Source organism: Pantherophis guttatus, chromosome 2 (genome assembly GCF_059756535.1).
Source record: "Pantherophis guttatus breed Tessera chromosome 2, ASM5975653v1, whole genome shotgun sequence".
NCBI classification, from domain to species: domain Eukaryota; kingdom Metazoa; phylum Chordata; class Lepidosauria; order Squamata; family Colubridae; genus Pantherophis; species Pantherophis guttatus.
This window is the reverse complement of record NC_142064.1, coordinates 180322162-180341451: the sequence shown is the minus strand read 5'-3', so window position 1 is coordinate 180341451 and position 19290 is coordinate 180322162. Positions and strand designations below refer to the sequence as shown.

The 19290-nt window shown below is 35.7% G+C and overlaps 1 protein-coding gene across 1 annotated transcript in view; it reads left to right on the top strand.

Annotated features, from left to right (window-relative positions):
- The window catches only part of SLIT3 (slit guidance ligand 3), a 490388-nt gene that overhangs the window by 321726 nt on the left and 149372 nt on the right, over positions 1-19290 (top strand). The window contains exons 12-14 of the mRNA XM_034406116.3: positions 4246-4317; positions 11758-11901; positions 18249-18412. Coding sequence (XP_034262007.2) covers positions 4246-4317; positions 11758-11901; positions 18249-18412 — 380 coding nt within the window. The remainder of the gene's footprint in view (positions 1-4245; positions 4318-11757; positions 11902-18248; positions 18413-19290) is intronic.

The following is a 19290-nucleotide window of genomic DNA, read 5'->3' as shown; positions in this document are numbered from 1 at the left end:
AACTGAACCTAGAAAATATATTTATTGAACTTGAATTAGTACTAAGCATATTTCAAAATTAGTTTTGAATTAATTAAGAAGCTTTAAGGCCATCATTACATAAGACTATCCAAAACGATCTTATTCAATTTCTATCTTCTATGAAACTCTACTCTTTGCAAGGAATAAAGAACAGGTGTCAAAATGTTTTCTTCTTTGTTTTTTAGTTTATATTCTTTTCATGTCTCTTTTGGAAATGAATGGAAAATTTCCTCTCTCTGCCTTGGAACCCTTGCTATTTTATTTTGCTCGTTCTTTAAGGATTTCTTTAAAATTATTGTTTTATGTTACAAATCCTTATGTTTTGTGTTATATTATTATACACTATTGAAAGATAGTGTGTAATATGATGATTGTAAGTAATACAACTTTCTTTTTTACAACACAATATAATTGTCTTATTATCAGTAGTTGGCCAAGTAACAAGAGGAAGTTTAGAAGATGGCTTCTAAACATTGAACTATTGCTATATTTTCCAGTGAAAGCAAAAAGTAGATTATATGCTTTAGTCTATGATTATTTTGAAAAAAACATTTAATTTAAATGCCACAAAACTTTTCTTGTAAATAAATACAATATTATAATATGGCAACAGTCCTAGAACTCAGTTCGTTGGCACTCCAATCCTAAATATTTATGCCAATGCATCTGTCTATGAAAAGCCAACATAAGGACCTTGATGTTGTGAAATCCTATTATGTATGCTAGAGATTGCCACATTTGCATCTGAATGTTTTCTCTTTCATTTACATTTTCATAGTTCCTCTCTAATGAATAGAGCATTTTCATTTTTACATTTTGAATGTTTAAGGCACAATTTTACAATTTAGCAGCGAGGCTTGCTTGTATGCCGAAGTAAATAAAAGCACCTGGTAGCATGTCTGAATTACATCCAGTAAGTCATGTTATGTTGCTTTGGCTCTCTATTAAGCTCTTCTGGAGCAGCGTAACTATTTTTAGTTAAATAGATACAATAAATTATGTGATCAACTTATTCCTAAACTCAACCCTCAGATTGTATGTGCATATCTGAATTAATACTAGGCTGGGTCTAGTACTGTTCACTTTTTCAAAAGCTTTTCTTCTCCATGAAACAAGCTTCTGTTTTTCCTTCTTAATTTTAAGGAATGGAGTGAATGAATAAATATTCTGTTTAATATTTTTAATAGTGTTTATTCCTATGTTATTGCAGAATAGTAACGGGTGCTGGATTTTTTTTTTCTTTACACATGGCAGCCCACAGTTTCTAATATGAAAAAGCGTTATGGGAGAGTTGCCTAATGATATTATATTCTGAGATTTCATTTGGAATTGAAAGCTAGAGAGACTGCCGATTAAGTAAGAAAGCAATCTTTTAAATTATGTTTCAGTCGTGGTAAAACTCAAAGCTTTTTGTTAAACTTCTCAGGGACTCAGCTGACAATAGAAAGAGTAAAATAAAATATTAGTGAGCTCGGCTTTCAAAATTAAATTTGTGTTTTCACTCAGTATTTTTTTTTCTTATGTGTGCATGTCTTATTAAAATCTTCGGAGTTTTTTTCTGCAAAGTGTAGTTTTAGGGGTTAGCCATTTAAAATTTTATTTTATTTTCAACATACTTGATATTTAATACAGTACCTTGAATGGTCACAATTACATAACCAAATTTATGAAGAAATGCACTTTCTTTTTCTCCACAAGACATATATGCTTTTCAACTCTTAGTCAATTTTATTATAATAGTATATAACAACAATGCTTATTGGTAGCGCTGCCAAAATAGAATAGACTGGAGGATAGTTACCTTACATGGCAGATTGCTAGTTTAACCATGCAAGAAAATTGGTACTTTCTATAGTCTCTTATAGGAAGTCACAGATAGATAGATGCAGCTAGGGCATTAAGTTCCAAGATTCCATATTGAAATAAAAATATCTAACTGTGTATTTCTTTATGCCTTTATGATTAAATTTGTTTTGCATAATCCTGTGATCACTGAAGACAGATTTTGTAGCCTACCAACTGCAGTGATAATACAATTCCTAAAAATGTAAATACAATTCCTAAAAATGTAAATGGTCAAAACACTGGATGCTAGTGGGAATTTCACTCAGCAAACCCCTTTTATCTCAGCCTCTCAGGTCAAGTTTCCACTCTGCCTTATTTCAGCCTGTTGGTGTAAAAGTAAAACATTGTTTCATCCTATAGAACAGTTCTCTTTTGGCCAATTTTTAAAACTTAGAATAGGTTGGCTCAAATGGTTAGTATTTGTTGTTTCTTTCCCATTTACGTTATCACTGAATGAATGAGGGAATATTAGATACTGTTGAATGAATGTAATGATATCCTATTGCAGTAATCATTTTTATCTTGAATGACTAGGCTGAATTTTGTTTCATGTATTCTATTCTATAAATATGACATTTATTCTTGGACTTTACAAATATCCAACATTCCCCTAAAGGCTTTTGCTTAGCTTCAGAATGTGCCTGTCAAGCTTTTACTACTGTCTTCTGCATTTCCTTGGATAACATTTATGGGTCTTTAAAAGCCTAAATAGATGGTTTGAGGATATGCTAATATGACTTTTAAATAAAGTATATGCAAATGCCTTCAAATAAGAAAATAAAGTTAGCTGGGAAAACTGATGAATTTTAGGTTCTATTAACTGGTACAATGCATAAATATGTCAACATATATGGAGCAGCAAGCAAATACTAATCATGGTTCTCTGATTCGGATGCATTAAAATGTTCTGGGGAGTACATAGCTTTGCCAGCCAATTAGTTGTGCACTGGTAAATATGTGCCATGCAAAAGAAGACAAGCAATTCTTTCTTGGCTAGGAAATGTTATTTCAACAAGATACATCCTGGGATCTTAATGTCAAAAGAAAGTCTCTCAAGTGTTCATGCTTTAGTTGAATTTTTAATCCTAATATTTGTTTTGGCAAAAGTGGAACTACTCTAAACTAGCGCAATTTTAAACCCAACTGAAGCTATTGGGATTATGTCTGAATAAACAGACCAAGGATTGGCACTTCATGAAACAGAAACGTAATGCTGCTGCTTATTTTGAAATGGTGCAATTATGAAAAGATGTTCCTTCCAGTGCTGATTCAAATTAGGGAAGGTGGTATGTGTGCATTCCTTTGGATTTTAGATTTTAAGGGTGTGCCTTTTTTGAATAACCCCAAACAGTAAGTGATACTCTAGCTTTGCAAGCATTCCTTCAGTTTTATAATATATTATGAACTGGCACAACTTCACCTTGACAGCAATCAACCAATGGAACAGCTTGCCTTCAGAAGTTGTGGGAGCTTGATCACTGGAAGCTTTCAAGAAGAGACTGGCTTGTCATCTGTCAGAAATGGTGTAAGGTCTGCTTGGTTAGGGAGTTGGACTACATGACCTACAAGGTCCCTTCCAACTCTGTTAATCTGTATCTGTACCTAATTTCCTCTGATGGACAGTTGAACACAAGTAAAATGGGATACATTAATGAGGTTTGCAACAGTCCCACATAATCCAGTTGATAAGCCAAATGGTGATCCAGAGGAAACACAATTCCATTAGCCTGTAATAATGAATTGCATTATTTTCAATTCACTGGAAATTTCATGACAATTCTGTAACAAATTTTGACCCTTTTGAATTGTATCACATTCAAACTTTTAAATACAGTATATCATGAGTCTGCTTAGAGTGGGCTGTAAAGCACTGTAAAGCCTTGGTAGTACAGAGGTTTAAAGCACCCTGTTATTAACACAGCTGCCTGCAATTACAGCAGGTTCGAATCTCACCAGGCTCAAGGTTGACTCAGCCTTCCATCCTTTCTAAGGTAGGTTAAATGAGGACCCAGTTGTGGGGGCAATAAGCTGACTTTGTATAAAATATACAAAAGTATGAAGGCTATTGCTTAACGCATTGTAAGCCGCCCTGAGTCTCCGGAGAAGGGCGGCATATAAATCAAATAAAAAAAAAGTGCTATTGCTATTCATGTAATACGTTAAAAGAAGCGTAAAAACCTCAGTACATTCTGAAAATATTTTCAACCCTGAAGGCTGTTTTAAATGTCTTATTTATTTGAAAGTCTTATTTTAATATTGCTTACATTGCTGAAGTATACTACTTTTAGGTGGAGAGGAGAGCTTGTGTCTAAAGAGATAATTCTTATAAGCATTAGATTTGAGAATACTGTTTATTTTGTCCTTTCTTTCTTTTTTCAGAGTGCTTTATGGAAATAAGATCACAGAGATTCCCAAGGGCGTTTTTGATGGGCTTGTATCTTTGCAGTTATTGTGAGTATTATCTTAGTTTATTTTATTTCAACACAGGGTATACAAATGCTAAATAATGACCTTGCTCACTGAAATTGTGCTAATGTGTTTATTGTTGGTTGAGAAGACTGGTGTCTGAACCAGAAATATGAAATGTCATGATTGATTTGGTAACATAGACTTAAGAAATATGGATATTTGGTAACATGTAGATCAGTTTCTTACTGGATTATGTCTAGTTTGAAATAATTTTAGAGAACCTTATTAAAACATCAGATCTTCAGAAAGTTATTAAAAGATACTGGTCTTGAACTGATTATTTTTTGATAAACAATACATTCAAAGTGCTTTGAAAGGTATGAAGCATATCTGGTTGATCCTTTGTAATACTTTAATTTTTGCAATGGAATTATATATAATTATTATTTCAGATACCTGAGAATTTTCTATAGTCATATTTGCAGTTTTTGTTTTATTCAAGATATGAGGAACAAGTCTCTGAAATTGTATACAGGTAGTGCTCAACTTACGACCACAATTGAGCCCATAATTTCTGTTGCTAATTGAGACATTTGTTAAGTGAGTTTTATCCAATTTTACGACCTTTGTTGCCACATTTGTTATCACTGCAGTTGCCACATTTGTAATCATTGCAGTTATTAAGTTAGTAACATGGTTGTTAAGTGAATCTGGCTTCCCCATTGGCCTTACTTGTCCGAAGGTCGCAAAAGGGGATCACATGAACTGGAACACAGCAACTGTCATAAATGTGGGGCAGTTGCCAAGCATCTGAACTTTGCTCACATGATTATGGGGATGCTGCAATGGTCATGTGTGAAAAACAGACATAGGTCACTTTTTCAGTGCCGTTAGAACTTCAAACGGTCAATAGAGGAACTGTTGTAAGTCAAAGGTTACCTGTACTGTTTTTGCTGGTAGCTGATGTAATTATGTTCTTCTTTTCCATTGAATAAGTATCATAAAACTATATCTAATATTCTTTAAAACCATTGCAAAATGCTCTGCATGCTGCTGTAAGCACACAGAGATGTGGAATTTAAGTTACAGAGATTTTTTTTAAAAAAAAAAATTAGGATGTGGACAAATACTTTGCAACAATAATTTACAATTCCAATTTTGAGGGGTTATTGGTGCTCTCTGAGTTTGCTTGTTTTGTTGTAGAAATTTCATTACCCAAACTAGGTAACATCATCAGTGCTAGTGAAGAGTGCTGTTTGCTCTCAGTTTATATTCTGGTGGCTTGCCTGTCTGTGTGGGTGGAGGGGTATGTCTTAGGGATTCTTTGTTTGGGCTGTTTTCTGTTGGCTTCTTTGGCAGTTTCTTGATTGGGATATTGCTTACTTGATTGATAGTCTGATGTTAACCGTGGAGTTAATCTATGCTTGCTCTGGAGTAGGATAGGAAGGTAGTTGTATATTATTACTGGAGAACCAGAGGTGGGTTTCAGCAGGTTCTGACCAGTTCTGGAGAACCGGTAGTGGAAATTTTGAGTAGTTCGGAAAACCGGTAGATACTACCTCTGACTGGCCCCGCCCCCAACTATTTTCTGCCTCCCAAGTTCTGGCTGATTGGGAGAAAATGGGGAATTTGCAGTAACCTTTCCTTGGAGTGGGGAGGGAATGGAGATTTTACAGTATCCTTCCCCTAGAGTCTGGAGGTAATGGAGATTTTACAGTATCCTTCCTCTGCTATGCACACCAAGCCACCCTCACCAAGCCATGCTATGTCCACTAAACCACATCCACAGAACTGGTAGTAAAAATTTTTGAAACCCACCACTGTGGAGAATCTTCTTTCTATCTCACCTCATTTAGCTCATGCTAAGCATTTCTAGTCTAACTTTTAGTTTACAATAGTATTACTCCTTTTTTAATAATTATTTTAAAGCAATGTAATTGGACTTGTTCACGTTGTTAAGATACATTTTTAACAGCTCAACGGTATGAACTTTTAATTTGTACTTAAGATTTTGCAAGTTTGTACTTTTTTTTTGCTAGATCTTTGAATTTTGAACCCAACATTGGACAGTTTAAAAAGTTTTTCTGGTTAATTTAGTATTTAATAGAGTTTAATTAGATTATTTTTATTTAAGGTTGTAGGCTTTTTCAAATGAGCAGTGTATTCAGAAAGAGATATCAAATGTTCCTGATATTATATACTTTATGTATTACTAATTCCATACATTTGGTTAACATAACTAACATAACATAATATTTCTCTGATAAATCCCAAAGTGTTATGTAGCTTTGAAATATTAAATAGTATTCCTGAATGGATTAAACAATTCTGTGACATGTAGGATTCACAGAGCAATACATAAATTATTATGGTATCCTTAATATGGAATCACAGGCAAATAATACCTGTCCCTTTTTTAACGTTTCTACTTAAAATTATGCATATTGATGCTCATTAAAGCATGTGACTCTGGATGGCGTCCAGAAAACTAAAATAATAAATACCTAAAAATATTATCATTTTTTTTTAAAAATAAACTTTAAGAACAAAGCTAAAATAAAGAAATAATAGACAAAAGAACATTAATAATAGAGTCACCTCACTAGTTGATATGGAATAACCAGATTTTGAGGGACTTTTGAAATTAGAAGTGATGAGGCCTTTCTTTCAGAAAGAAAAAGATTGCAAAGTGTGGTCACAGCAGAAAAGACCCCACCTAGGTCCCACTTTGCCTTCTAACAAAAGATATTCTACCGACAAGAAAAGGGAAAGAAAAAAAAGAAAGAAAAAGACTCTGTCTAACTATAATAAATACAAGTTAAGCCCCCAATATATTTTCTCTATGAATAACAAAATAATTTTATGCTGCTGTTATTTGCCATAGTTGTCCAAGATAACATTTTTCTTGTCATGTGATTTTTGAATCTATTTGTATTGTTTCAAAATGAACATTATGAGATACACATTTAATGTAACAGGCATATTGAAGTACATTATGTTCTTATTCTCTGCTGGATTCATTAGCAGTTTACAATGATAAGCAGAAGGGAAAAAAGTGAGCACTGCTCACATGATTGACTGACACACAAACATAATATAACAGGAATATAACTGTGTGTCACCAGATTTTATATTGATTGATGATCTATGTATGCCTGAAAATTCATATTTAATGGTAAATGTATTTTGAATTGGGAAGCCTTGGAAATATACCAAAGATGAGCACCTTGAAAATATTTTGTTTCATTTATCAAAACTGAAAACATTGAAATATACTGTAGGACTAGTCCTATCAATACAGTGAAAGTAGTTTGGGGTAAAATGGTGTGACGTTTTATAAAATTTTATAAAATTTTACCAAATTGATAATTTTAGTATTTTAGTATATCATTAAGGGAAGGAAATGGGGATTTTTCCACCTGTGGTCTCAAAATGAAATATTTGCTAAGGTGCTATTTGTTGCTGCACACCAGAAGCAAAATGTTTTAAATCATCTGTTTTAGGTGTTTTACATCATTTGACAGTTTTTTGTCATGGAAAAATAGGTAACCCATTAATCAGGTTATGTAGTCTAGAATCCTGTTTTATTTAAAGACTTCCAAAACGATGGTTAGGATGCAGTTAACCAGTTAAAATACAAGTTTCAAAAGTGGTTAGCAAAGGGAGTACAAATTTAGTGTCCTTTGAAAAAGTTATGTTTGCAGCTGGATCAAGGGTGGCAATTTCCTTCACCCCCCACCCCATCCCACTCTCCCACCCTTCATAGACCACTATTTTGCAGACTCGTTGTGAGAAACAATTATATGGACCAAAGCTTGGGTATTCTGACATCCTCTGTTTGTCTGGAGAGGGTCAGAGAAACCTATATATTTGGTATAGGAATATAAGGAAAAATACAGTGTTTCTGACCATGGTTCCAAGAGAGTAGTTTTTTAAAAAAAAAATATTAAACTTTAAACAACAAAGATAACAAGTAATAGAAAGAAGTAAGTAAAGAATAAGCAAATAAGTGAAGACAGTTAAGAAAAAGCTAGAAGTGTAGGAAAAAAAGAAAGAAAAGAAAGAAAATACAAAGCAGTAACTTACTTTTTTTTTTTCAACATTTCAAAAATCAAAAATTATTTGAATCTAATGGGGTGTGGACTAGCAAAGATTATATTTCTTAAGTAAAAAAAACTAAAGAATTGTACTACTATAACTAAAAAACAAAAATAGCAGAGATGATAGAATATTACCAAGAATGTTAATTTATACGCATATATTCTAACTGTGGTAGTATATCATCGGAAAACTTTTCAAACTATTTTTAAAAATAAATTCACATAGTTTGAACAGTTATTTCTCAGAGTTCTCCTATATAGACTTTTTCTGCCTTTTAGCCGCTTATATTAAAATTATTATTCTCCATCAAAGTGATAAAAATACCTTTGGTGCTTTCAACTATATATTGCTTCTAATTTTTATACTTTATTGTAGCTTTCACAAGCTGCCAAGTGAGAGAATCAGTGTTGACTGTAATGCAAATTTATGTTACAATAAATTGAATATATTTTTCCAAATCCAGTATAACTTTTAATTGCATATAAGCATTTTGATTTAGCTGAAGATTGTTCATATATATCTTTGCTGCTTTATGTTTTTGGAAATACTTTGTAGTGTCTTCCATTGAACACAACCAACAAGATGTACACTGATATATTTTTGTTTCTACCACAGACGTTTAGCCCAAATGATGTACTTAGATATCTAACTGTGAAATTTAGCTTGACCTAATTCTTATTAGAATTAGGTCAAGGACGTTTTAGAATTAGGTCAAGGGATGCGGTGGCTCAGTGGCTAAGATGCTGAGTTTGTTGATCGAAAGGTCAGCAGTTCAGCGGTTTGAATCCCTAGTGCTGTGTAATGGGGTGAGCTCCCATTACTTGTCCCAGCTTCTGCCAACCTAGCAGTTTGAAATCACATAAAAAATGCAAGTAGAAAAATAGGGACCACCTTTGGTGGGAAGGTAACAGCGTTCTGTGCGCCTTTGGCATTTAGTCATGCCAGCCACATGACCACGGAGACGTCTTTGGACAGTCTGCTTCGGAAACAGAGATGAGCACCGCTTCCTAGAGTCGGGAACGATTAGCACATATGTGCAAGGGGAACCATTATCTTTACCTTTAATTCTTATGAGGACTAATGGAGAAACTGGAAATCATTTACCCTTTAGCATGATTGATTTTTCAGCCTAACGGTGGGCTTTCTGTGAAAATACATAAGCAAATATTGAAAACAGTAAGCTTAAACACTATTGCAATGAAAACAAAATAAGACTACAAATGTATTTCTTTTAAATATTCATTTACATAAAGTCACCATTTTTAAAAAATCCATGTCTAATCTCGGTAGCTTGCTTGTTTATTTTATTATACATTTTTTTACATTTCCTTCAAAAACTCAACATATATACTTACTTAATAATTCTCATAATATCCAGTGAGAAGCGCTCTCAAGAAGCTTCTTGGATGAGAAGCAAAACGCCTTCAAAGAAAAACCAGAAAGTCCAGTTGCCTCTTGAAAAAGCACCTTTGGGACAACCATGACGTGGATGAATGAGAATCTACATAGATGTTCAACATAGATGTATCCTGGATCTCATCTATTACATGCTAGTTACAGTCTTCTTCATTACTTATTCTGGTCTTTGACTGTAATGAACTGAACTGTAACTATAGCAATATAGTTTCTTTATCCTTCAGATCATATTTTTATCATTCACGTTAGGGAACTAATTATCAATTAATGATATTTTCAATTATCCCATTTTTCTGAAATGCAAAGATGAAGTAATAGTCACATTAATCAATCAGTCAGGAATATAATTATGTGCAGAAAGGCTGCTGATTATCTCATCTATTTCTTTGGCATGTCTTGGAAAAGGTTTAACTGAAAAATATATTTCTTGAAAAAGTTGTAGCAGGATTTTTTTTTAATAACAAATGTTTTGAGCCATGGTGGCACAGTGGTTAGAAGGCAGTATTGCAGGCTAATTTTGCTGACTGCCAGGGTTCAATCTTCACTTGCTCAAGATTGACTTCCATCCTTCCAAGGTCAGTAAAATGAGGACCCAGATTGTTGGGGGCAATATGCTGACTCTCTGCTTAGAGAATGCAGTAAAGCATTGTGAAGTGGTATGTAAATCTAAGTGCTATTGCTATTGCTATAAAATTGGTTCTAAAAGTTAGAGTTTTTGAGATTTCAGAACCAAATATTGAGAGAGATTCCAGTGTAATGGTGGAAATAATTGGGCAGGAATGCTGAATGAGTTGCAGTCCTCTCTTAGGCACAGAAGTTGGCTGACTGATATTGCATCACTTACTCACTCTCAGTGCAACTCACCTCAAATAACTGATGTTGTAAGGAACATAGGAAGAGGGAGCATTATATATACCACCTTGAATGTTCAAAGCAAAAGCAGGATATGCATCAAATAAATAATACTATTTATACTATAAATATTCACTTTTTAGAGAAGCTTCTGTGAGAACCTTGCTTATTTGATGAATAAACAGTGAAGCTGATTGTTTATATCTTTGCCATTTAGGTTCATGTCCAGTTTGGGATATGACCATCCTTTGGTACTTTGATCCTTAGCTATATAAGAAATAAGGTGAAGTTACCTAGCTCAATCTGGTGTTTTTTTAATTGGTAATATGGATGTCCTTAATAGAAAAATCTGATCTGATAATAACAACTGGGGATGGTATGACACTCTCTCCAAAATTGGGTGATTTATGGACCAGGTATTCTCGACAATAAACATAATGGATGCTCTGGCCAGTAATGTCCGTCTCTAAAGAACTTTGATCTGAATTTAGAGATTTGTGCTTTAATTACTTCTCATTAAGACTTCTGATATGAACTGTGCAATCACTTTTTGGTATATACTTTGCTTACCACATTAGTATAGCCTTATACTAGTTGCACATATCACCAAATTATTTCTAGGTATTATTCATGATGACACTGCTCTGTTATGCCCTTAAGGATTTGGGAATGTGATATATAACAAGATTAATGTATTTATACAATTCTGGGTGTGGTTTAAATTTTGTTTTCAAATGCTTTGCAACCATGAATAGGGAAATGGATGGAAACATAAGATAACAGTTTTTCAATGGCAGAGTCTAGATTGTGGTACTTCCTTTATAAGTACATCAAAGTGGCTCCTATTTTACCTGTGACTGAATATTATAAATAACATCATTCTTATGGGGGTTTGTTATTATGTTCATAATATTGTTACATATGTTTAACTTGTAAGTCATTTTGGAAAAAAATTGTAAGGCTACAAACCAATAAATTAATAATCTGATCAATAAATAGCAGTACTGAAGGTTTTAATTCCATATTATATATAGCATTTGGTCCGAGACTAATCTCTTAAATCTTGTTTTCAAGATTGTATGTATTGAAAAAAAATATTTTGTTTGTTTACAGGCTTCTCAATGCAAATAAGATCAACTGCCTGAGAGTAAACACATTTCAAGATCTGCATAATCTTAATTTGTTATCTCTCTATGATAATAAACTGCAGACTATCAGCAAAGGACTTTTTGCTCCTCTTCAATCAATTCAAACATTGTGAGTATCCAGTATTATATCTGTATTCTTCCATCTTTCTCAGGCAGTGCATCCTATATATGATTCCATAAATGAAAGTCTTATCTTAATCTTTGATCCTGCCCAAACTGCTAACTTTGAGACATAGTATATAGGAGAAGAAGAAACCAAACATTTAAATAATTCCATTACACACACACACACACACACACACACACACACACACTCAAGTTATAGAAGTCTAAACAATAGAAAATTAGACAAATGACATAACAGAAAGAAGTTAAAATACTGAAATAAAGAGAATAATGGCAGAATTTCTGGCATTGTTTCAAATTCTGCATTTTGTTCTACATTCCTTTTTTAATTCAAAAACAAAGAGATCATGTTCTATGCTACTTTCATTCTTGATTAAAACAATCAGAGGACTTAAGAATGGATTTATATAGTTATGTTTCATCAGTTGCCAAAAAGCCCAATCCAATAAACAAGTTTCACTGGTATTTTTTTCAACCCAATGGAATTTTGAAAATGTAGGGGAGGCAGTTGGGCAGCAACTGAAAATGCTTCTAGCTACTGCATACTTGAACACTTCTCCTGTCCCAACTTGGTCACATAACCCAGAGTAGCCGTTACACTGCTTGCTCTGGACTTCTTAGTGCACACATCATACTACAAACCACACAGATTTCTCACTTTAGTTGTTACAGAAAAGAAAATACAAATGCCTACTATGGCTGTTGGTTGTAAAGGAATGGGAAGAATTCAAGAAACTTGCTTTCTCTAGCTTTTTTTTTTTTCTAAGTAATCATCATATGAGAATAATTTTTTGCTTCTCTTTTAGATTTGCTAATTATCACAAATCTGCTTCATGTTATTGGGTTGTTGCTGTGCTGATTTTTCTAAACTGTATTATTTTGCTCTAGGATACTGATAAACTAGTATTCTAAAGCAAGTTTTTTGTGTTGTATCAATGGTGGAAGTGTTGGCTACTGTTCTGGAGTCTGGTTCCATTTCAGCCAGCTGCATAAAATACTTAATAACATCTTCCCATGTTAGGCATAATCCAACCTTGTCGAGCCCGCTTACATGAAGAGATCTTTTCCCCTCTGCTTTTCCTGCATGCTTTCCCACATCTCTTTAATTGACTAATTTGTTCTAGAGATAATGTTGTTCTGTGAGGACCTTGGCATTCTCTGAGCTTGATTGTTAGAAATAGATAATCTTTTAAAGATATTCAAAGGGAAAGAAACTAAAACACCTTCTCACAAGCAATTAACACTCAGATGAGCAGATATTAACTCCATGATTAACCCTAGACCAATTATCAAGAACTAAATAATCCAATCAAGGAATTACCAATTCAGACAAACAAGCTAACAATAAACAGCACTCTAATCAAGGAAATCCCAAGAACACTTAACACCAATACTATTAATACTTACAACAATACTATCAAGGAAGCCATTAGTATATACAAGAAACAGAGAACAAACTTCATTCCCTTTTAGCAATATTGTTACCTAGTTTGATAATGAAACATCTGCAATAAAGCAACCAAGTTCAGGGAGCACCAAGGACCCCACACTTCAGCCCTGAGCTACAAATATTCTCTTCTATCAATAATGTTGATATCACATGGCAAAAGTGAATTCAGTGATAAGGAGACTCATCATCCACATTACACTGACAGAAATAGATTCTGCAGCAGATTGAATTAATTAGATTTAATTGCATTAGATTGCTATAGGTGTGGTACATTCCAGTTTCACAGACAATTGTAGTAAGTATGCAGCAAACTCAAATTCCCTGAGGCTCTGGCACACACCTCGACTGGAGACCTAGTGGCCGCCTGGGATAGGGCGGCCACTGGAGCTCTGGATCGGGTCGTGCCTTTGCGGCCTCTGACCCGGCGCCGATCTCATTTAGCTCCTTGGTTCACTGAAGAGCTGAGGGAATTGAAGCGCCGGAAAAAGACGCCTAGAGAGTAGTTGGAGGGCCAGTCTTTCTGAATCTGACCGGACACTGGTAAGAGCTCATATTAGGAATTACCTAGTGGCGATAAAAGCAGCGAAATGTAGCTATTTTGCTGCTCTTATTGCGTCATCAGATAATCGCCCGGCCGCCCTGTTTAGGGTGACCCGCTCCCTGCTTCACCAGGAAACGCGGGAGGACCCCTTGGTGGGTAGAGCCGAGGATTTTGTTCAATATCTGTATGACAAAATCGCTCAGATTCGGGAAGATCTGGACTCCGACTGGATAGTCTCAGGGGGAGGGACTGGGGCAGGTCTTGAGAATGTTATCTGGGATGAGTTTGATCCTGTGACCCCTGAGGACGTGGACAGGATTCTGGGTAGACTGAACGCGACGACTTGTTTATTGGACCCGTGTCCCTCCTGGTTAGTGCTGGCTTCTCGGGAGGTGACACGAGGCTGGTTCCAGGGGATTATAAATGCTTCGCTGGGTGAGGGTGTCTTTCCTGCCGCCTTGAAAGAGGCGGTGGTGAGGCCTCTCCTCAAGAAGCCTTCCCTGGACCCGGCAATGTTGGTAAATTATCGTCCGGTCTCCAACCTTCATTTTGTGGCGAAGGTTGTTGAGAGTGTGGTTGCGCAACAGCTCCCCCAGCACCTGGATGAAACGACGTATCTGGATCCGTTCCAGTCAGGCTTCAGGCCCGGGTACAGCATGGAAACGGCATTGGTCGCGTTGGTTGATGATCTCTGGAGGCTCAGGACAGGGGGTGCTCCTCTGTCCTGGTCCTATTAGATCTCTCAGCGGCTTTTGATACCATCGACCATGGTATCATGCTGCACCGGTTGGAAGAGTTAGGGCTGGGAGGCACTGTGTTGCGGTGGTTCTCCTCCTTTCTCTCTGACCGGTCGCAGTCTGTGTTGACAGGGGGACAGAGGTCGACCCCGAGGCCCCTCATATGTGGGGTGCCGCAAGGGTCGGTCCTCTCGCCTCTCCTGTTCAACATTTATGTGAAGCCGCTGGGCGAGATCATCCGTGGTTTCGGGGTGGAGTACCATCAGTACGCTGATGACACCCAGCTGTACATCTCCACCCCGGATCACCCCAACGATGCCCTTGAAGTGATGTCCCGGTGCCTGGAGGCCGTACGGATCTGGATGGGGAGGAACAGGCTCAGGCTCAACCCATCCAAGACCGAGTAGCTGTGGTTTCCGACGTCCCGATATAGCCAGTTGACGCCATCACTGACTATTGGGGGCGAATCATTGGCCCCCACGGAGAGGGCTCGCAACTTGGGCGTCCTCCTAGATTCACGGCTGTCTTTAGAAGAGCACTTGACGGCCGTGACCAGGAGGATTTTTTATCAGGTCCGCCTGATTCGCCAGTTGCGTCCCTTTCTGGATCGGGACTCATTACGCACGGTCACTCATGCCCTCGTCACCTCCCGCCTGGATTATTGTAATGCTCTCTACATGGGGCTCCCCTTGAGGAGCACCCGGAGGCTCCAACTGGCGCAGAGTGCGGCCGCGCGGGTGGTAATGGGAGCGACATGGCGCTCCCATGTAACACCTCTCCTGCGCGAGCTGCACTGGCTCCCGGTGGTCTTCCGGGTGCACTTCAAGGTTTTGGTTACCACCTTTAAAGTGCTCCATGGCTTAGGGCCTGGTTATTTACGGGACCGCCTACTACCACCAATAGCCTCCCACCGGCCAGTACGCTCTCATAGAGAGGGACTCCTCCGGGTGCCGTCAGCCAAACAGTGTCGACTGGCGGCCCCTAGGGGGAGAGCCTTCTCTGTGGGGGCACCTACCATCTGGAATGAGCTCCCCCCCGGAGATACGGAGGATCCCGGATCTGCGCTCCTTCCGCCGTGCTGTGAAGACCTTTTTATTCCATCAAGCGGGCTTGGCCTGATCTCTTCCCTTTTTAAATATGTAAATTTTAACCTGTTTTTAAATTATTGGGGTATTTTAATTTGTCTGGGCCAAAAAGTTTAATTTGGTTTTATCGGGTTTTTAAATTTTGTGTATTTATGTATTTTATTGTTGGCTGTTCACCGCCCTGAGTCCTTCGGGAGTAGGGCGGTATACAAATCAAATAAACTAAACTAAACTAAACTAAATGAGCAATAGGCACATCCAGATAAGTTACATCTTGTCAAACATTTTCTCCTTGATTACTTTTTCCTGCTAGTCACATCATCTCAAAAGTGAATTTCCAACTTCCTTGTGTCTTTCTCTTAGATTATATCTCTTTAGTATTTTTCCTAATATTTTCCAAGTAAAATATTCAGAATCGTTTGCTAATAAAATGGTATTTCTCAGAGATAATCTAATTTCATTTCAGTTATTCTCCCCAAGTTATACTATCATATTATCATACATTTTTTTTGATTATGTAGCTCTTAAAATATTATTTTTTCATTTTGATACATATTTGTTTTCATTATGTTTTATACCTAAAGGATAGTATCAAGATGCAAGGATTAAGGGAAGATCAACATTGATTAATTTTTACATGATATATGCACCAGCTCTTGACAGTTTCTTGGATTCATGGAAATAGTTTGAAATTTTTTAAACAATGGAGAAAAAAACCCCTAGGCTGCTTGGCTCCATCAGAATGTTTTGGTAAAATATTACTAGAAGAATCTATCTAGGTTAGGTCTTTAGGATTATTTGCATCTTTCCACTCTTCTTATCAATTTAAATTGTTGAAATTTTATGTGATTGTGCCTTCTATTAATTGGTATCCAAAGCCATCTAGGCTTACAACATCTTCCCACAAAATAGTTGTGTCAGTGGCTGTCATTTGAAACTTCCTCAAAATGATACCTGCCCTAAGTAATGAGCCATTTTATGTGCACAAGCTGACAATAATAACTCATGGCTTAGACTTAGAGCATTACATCTTTCCACTCCATAATTAAATACCCCAGTATGGAGATTATACAATTCAAGTTGAAAAACATAAATAATTGTTAAATGTTTATAGTTAGTTGTTTAATCAATAGCTATCATCAAACAGAAGGTGTTTTTCCTGAAACAATTGTGTTTATATGTTTATACCCATTTTTATTATATTGCTTTAGTATGAAAAAGGAAAACAAACAATAAACGAGAACCGATATACAGCATTAAACCTTAATTTGACAAAGTAACATGTATCAGTCTTTCGATTATATTAATAAATAACAAATTCATAAGCAGAGAGTTAACAATCCAATATTGTAAATCTGGGGCAGCAATATCTTTCCACTCAAAATGAATAATTTGTTTTGTTATATCTCACACATAGCAAATCTATAGTTCACTATATGGTGATATATTCCTCATATTTGGTCTATAATTCAAAATCATTTTCACATCTTTAAACTATATGACACTTTCCACATTTGGGGATATTAAAATAAACTAAAGCAGAATAATAATGGGCAAATTCATATCTCTGGCACAGCAGTTCCTTGGTGACCATTAGTGAAACATAAATTTAGCTTGTAAAAACTAGAAAGCAAGAGAAAGATTTGAGGATTGTCCCACCTTAATTCTCTTTATTATAAAACAAAGAGAAGGGAAATGCTGGCAGAATTTCAAAATTCTATTATCATAAATAAAGTAGATTTCAACTACTTCTTTCCTGTCCAAACCTACCTTAAGGAGCAGACAATCCCTATATGTAAACTCCTCCTCCATTAATTTACATTTTCAGTGTAGTTAAAACATTTCCATTAAATTATTCTCGTTTTAATGTTATAAATTATATTTGTTTTAAAAAAAATCTTAATTATAAAGTATTCATATTAGCTCTTCTAATGCTTCCAAAGTTTCTGTATTGATAAATAATTCAGAAATTTTATCTAGACCAAACAATGAAATAATACTAATAAAAGTAACAGAATATACTGATTTGTTGAAGATTTAGATCATCCAAAGATGAAATTCATTAGAATTTAATTTCTCTGCTGATAGAAACCTTTGATTCTTCTACATCTTTCCCTAGTGCCCTGAGGTATACCGGTTTACAATACAATCTCTAGAAAGTGTTACTTTTGTGACCCAAAAAATAGTTTACATTTTTTCCTTCTAAAAAGATTGACTGCAATATATCATGACCAGTTTTTGTAGACAATAGGTCTATGCCCTTTAAAAAGCGACTTTGTTATATTAATTTGTGTTTCCTTCTGGAGAAGGCTCACTGCTGACTTAACAAGCTAAAAAAAAATGAGATGGCTCACAGAATATCCCCCACACAAATCTTAACTCCATCCAGCTTCTGCCAGACCCGGTGTATTGGAAGCTGATTCAATTACTTTGCTCTTCAGTTGTGTATTTCTAAAAACAATGATGGAGTACAGTGTCACAGGTCATTTCTGGTTAAACATCCCATCCCTCTTGCAGGCATTTAGCTCAAAATCCATTTGTGTGCGACTGCCATTTGAAGTGGCTGGCTGATTACCTGCAGGATAATCCAATAGAAACCAGCGGAGCTCGGTGCAGCAGTCCGCGTCGTCTTGCCAACAAACGAATCAGCCAGATCAAGAGCAAGAAGTTCCGTTGCTCAGGTAATTCATTTATCCAGGCTGTGCTGCACTTTGAGTTCAGAAATAAGCAGGTCCAGGGAGCCTACTAATCCAATCTCTGGGACAGTGTTTGGTATAATGGATATTATGTAGCATCTTTCCAAAATTAAATTTGAGAAATTGGATTAGTCCTTCCGAAAATCTAGTTACTTTGTGCATTAAATGAGAGAAAAACCTCTAGCTTTCATTTTGGTTTATTTGGCTATTTGGTTAAAAACTAGGTTTCTATTTTAAAAGAATGCAGCCTTGGATGCTGCCTTCAAAGAAAGGTGATATACAAGATCCTGGGTATCTAATTTCCTTCCCCCCAAAAAATAGTAAAATAATTCAGATATGTTTTACCCGAATTCATAGAAGTTTTTTAGTTCATTTTTTAAAATTTTGCTGTCCAAATAAAAGCATAGCCAGGGATGCTTTTCTGTGAATCACACATTTGAACAACCATCAGTATAGCTGTTTGGAGAACTGAGGAGATTATTGTAACAGTGTGCATTGTAAAAATATAAGATGAGATGGTAACCCACAACATTCACAATATAATAAAAATAAAACACAACAATAAATTAAAATTTGGAAAAATACAATGTAAATTTTAGCCTGGAAAAAAAGAAGAAAAACAAAAGACTAAAGATAGAGTGATTCAATAACACATCTGGTTTTGTTCTTTTGATGTTTAAAGATTAAATGGATAGAGTCTATGTGGACTACAAACTTTGCAAACCTGGGTTCACAAACTGTTAAATGTGTAGGAAGACAATGACAGTTAAAAAAAATACTTCCATCAGTTGTCTGATAATTCCATTCCATACCATGATAAACTAAGTAAAATAGTATGATTGACCTTAACTTTTAATCTATTA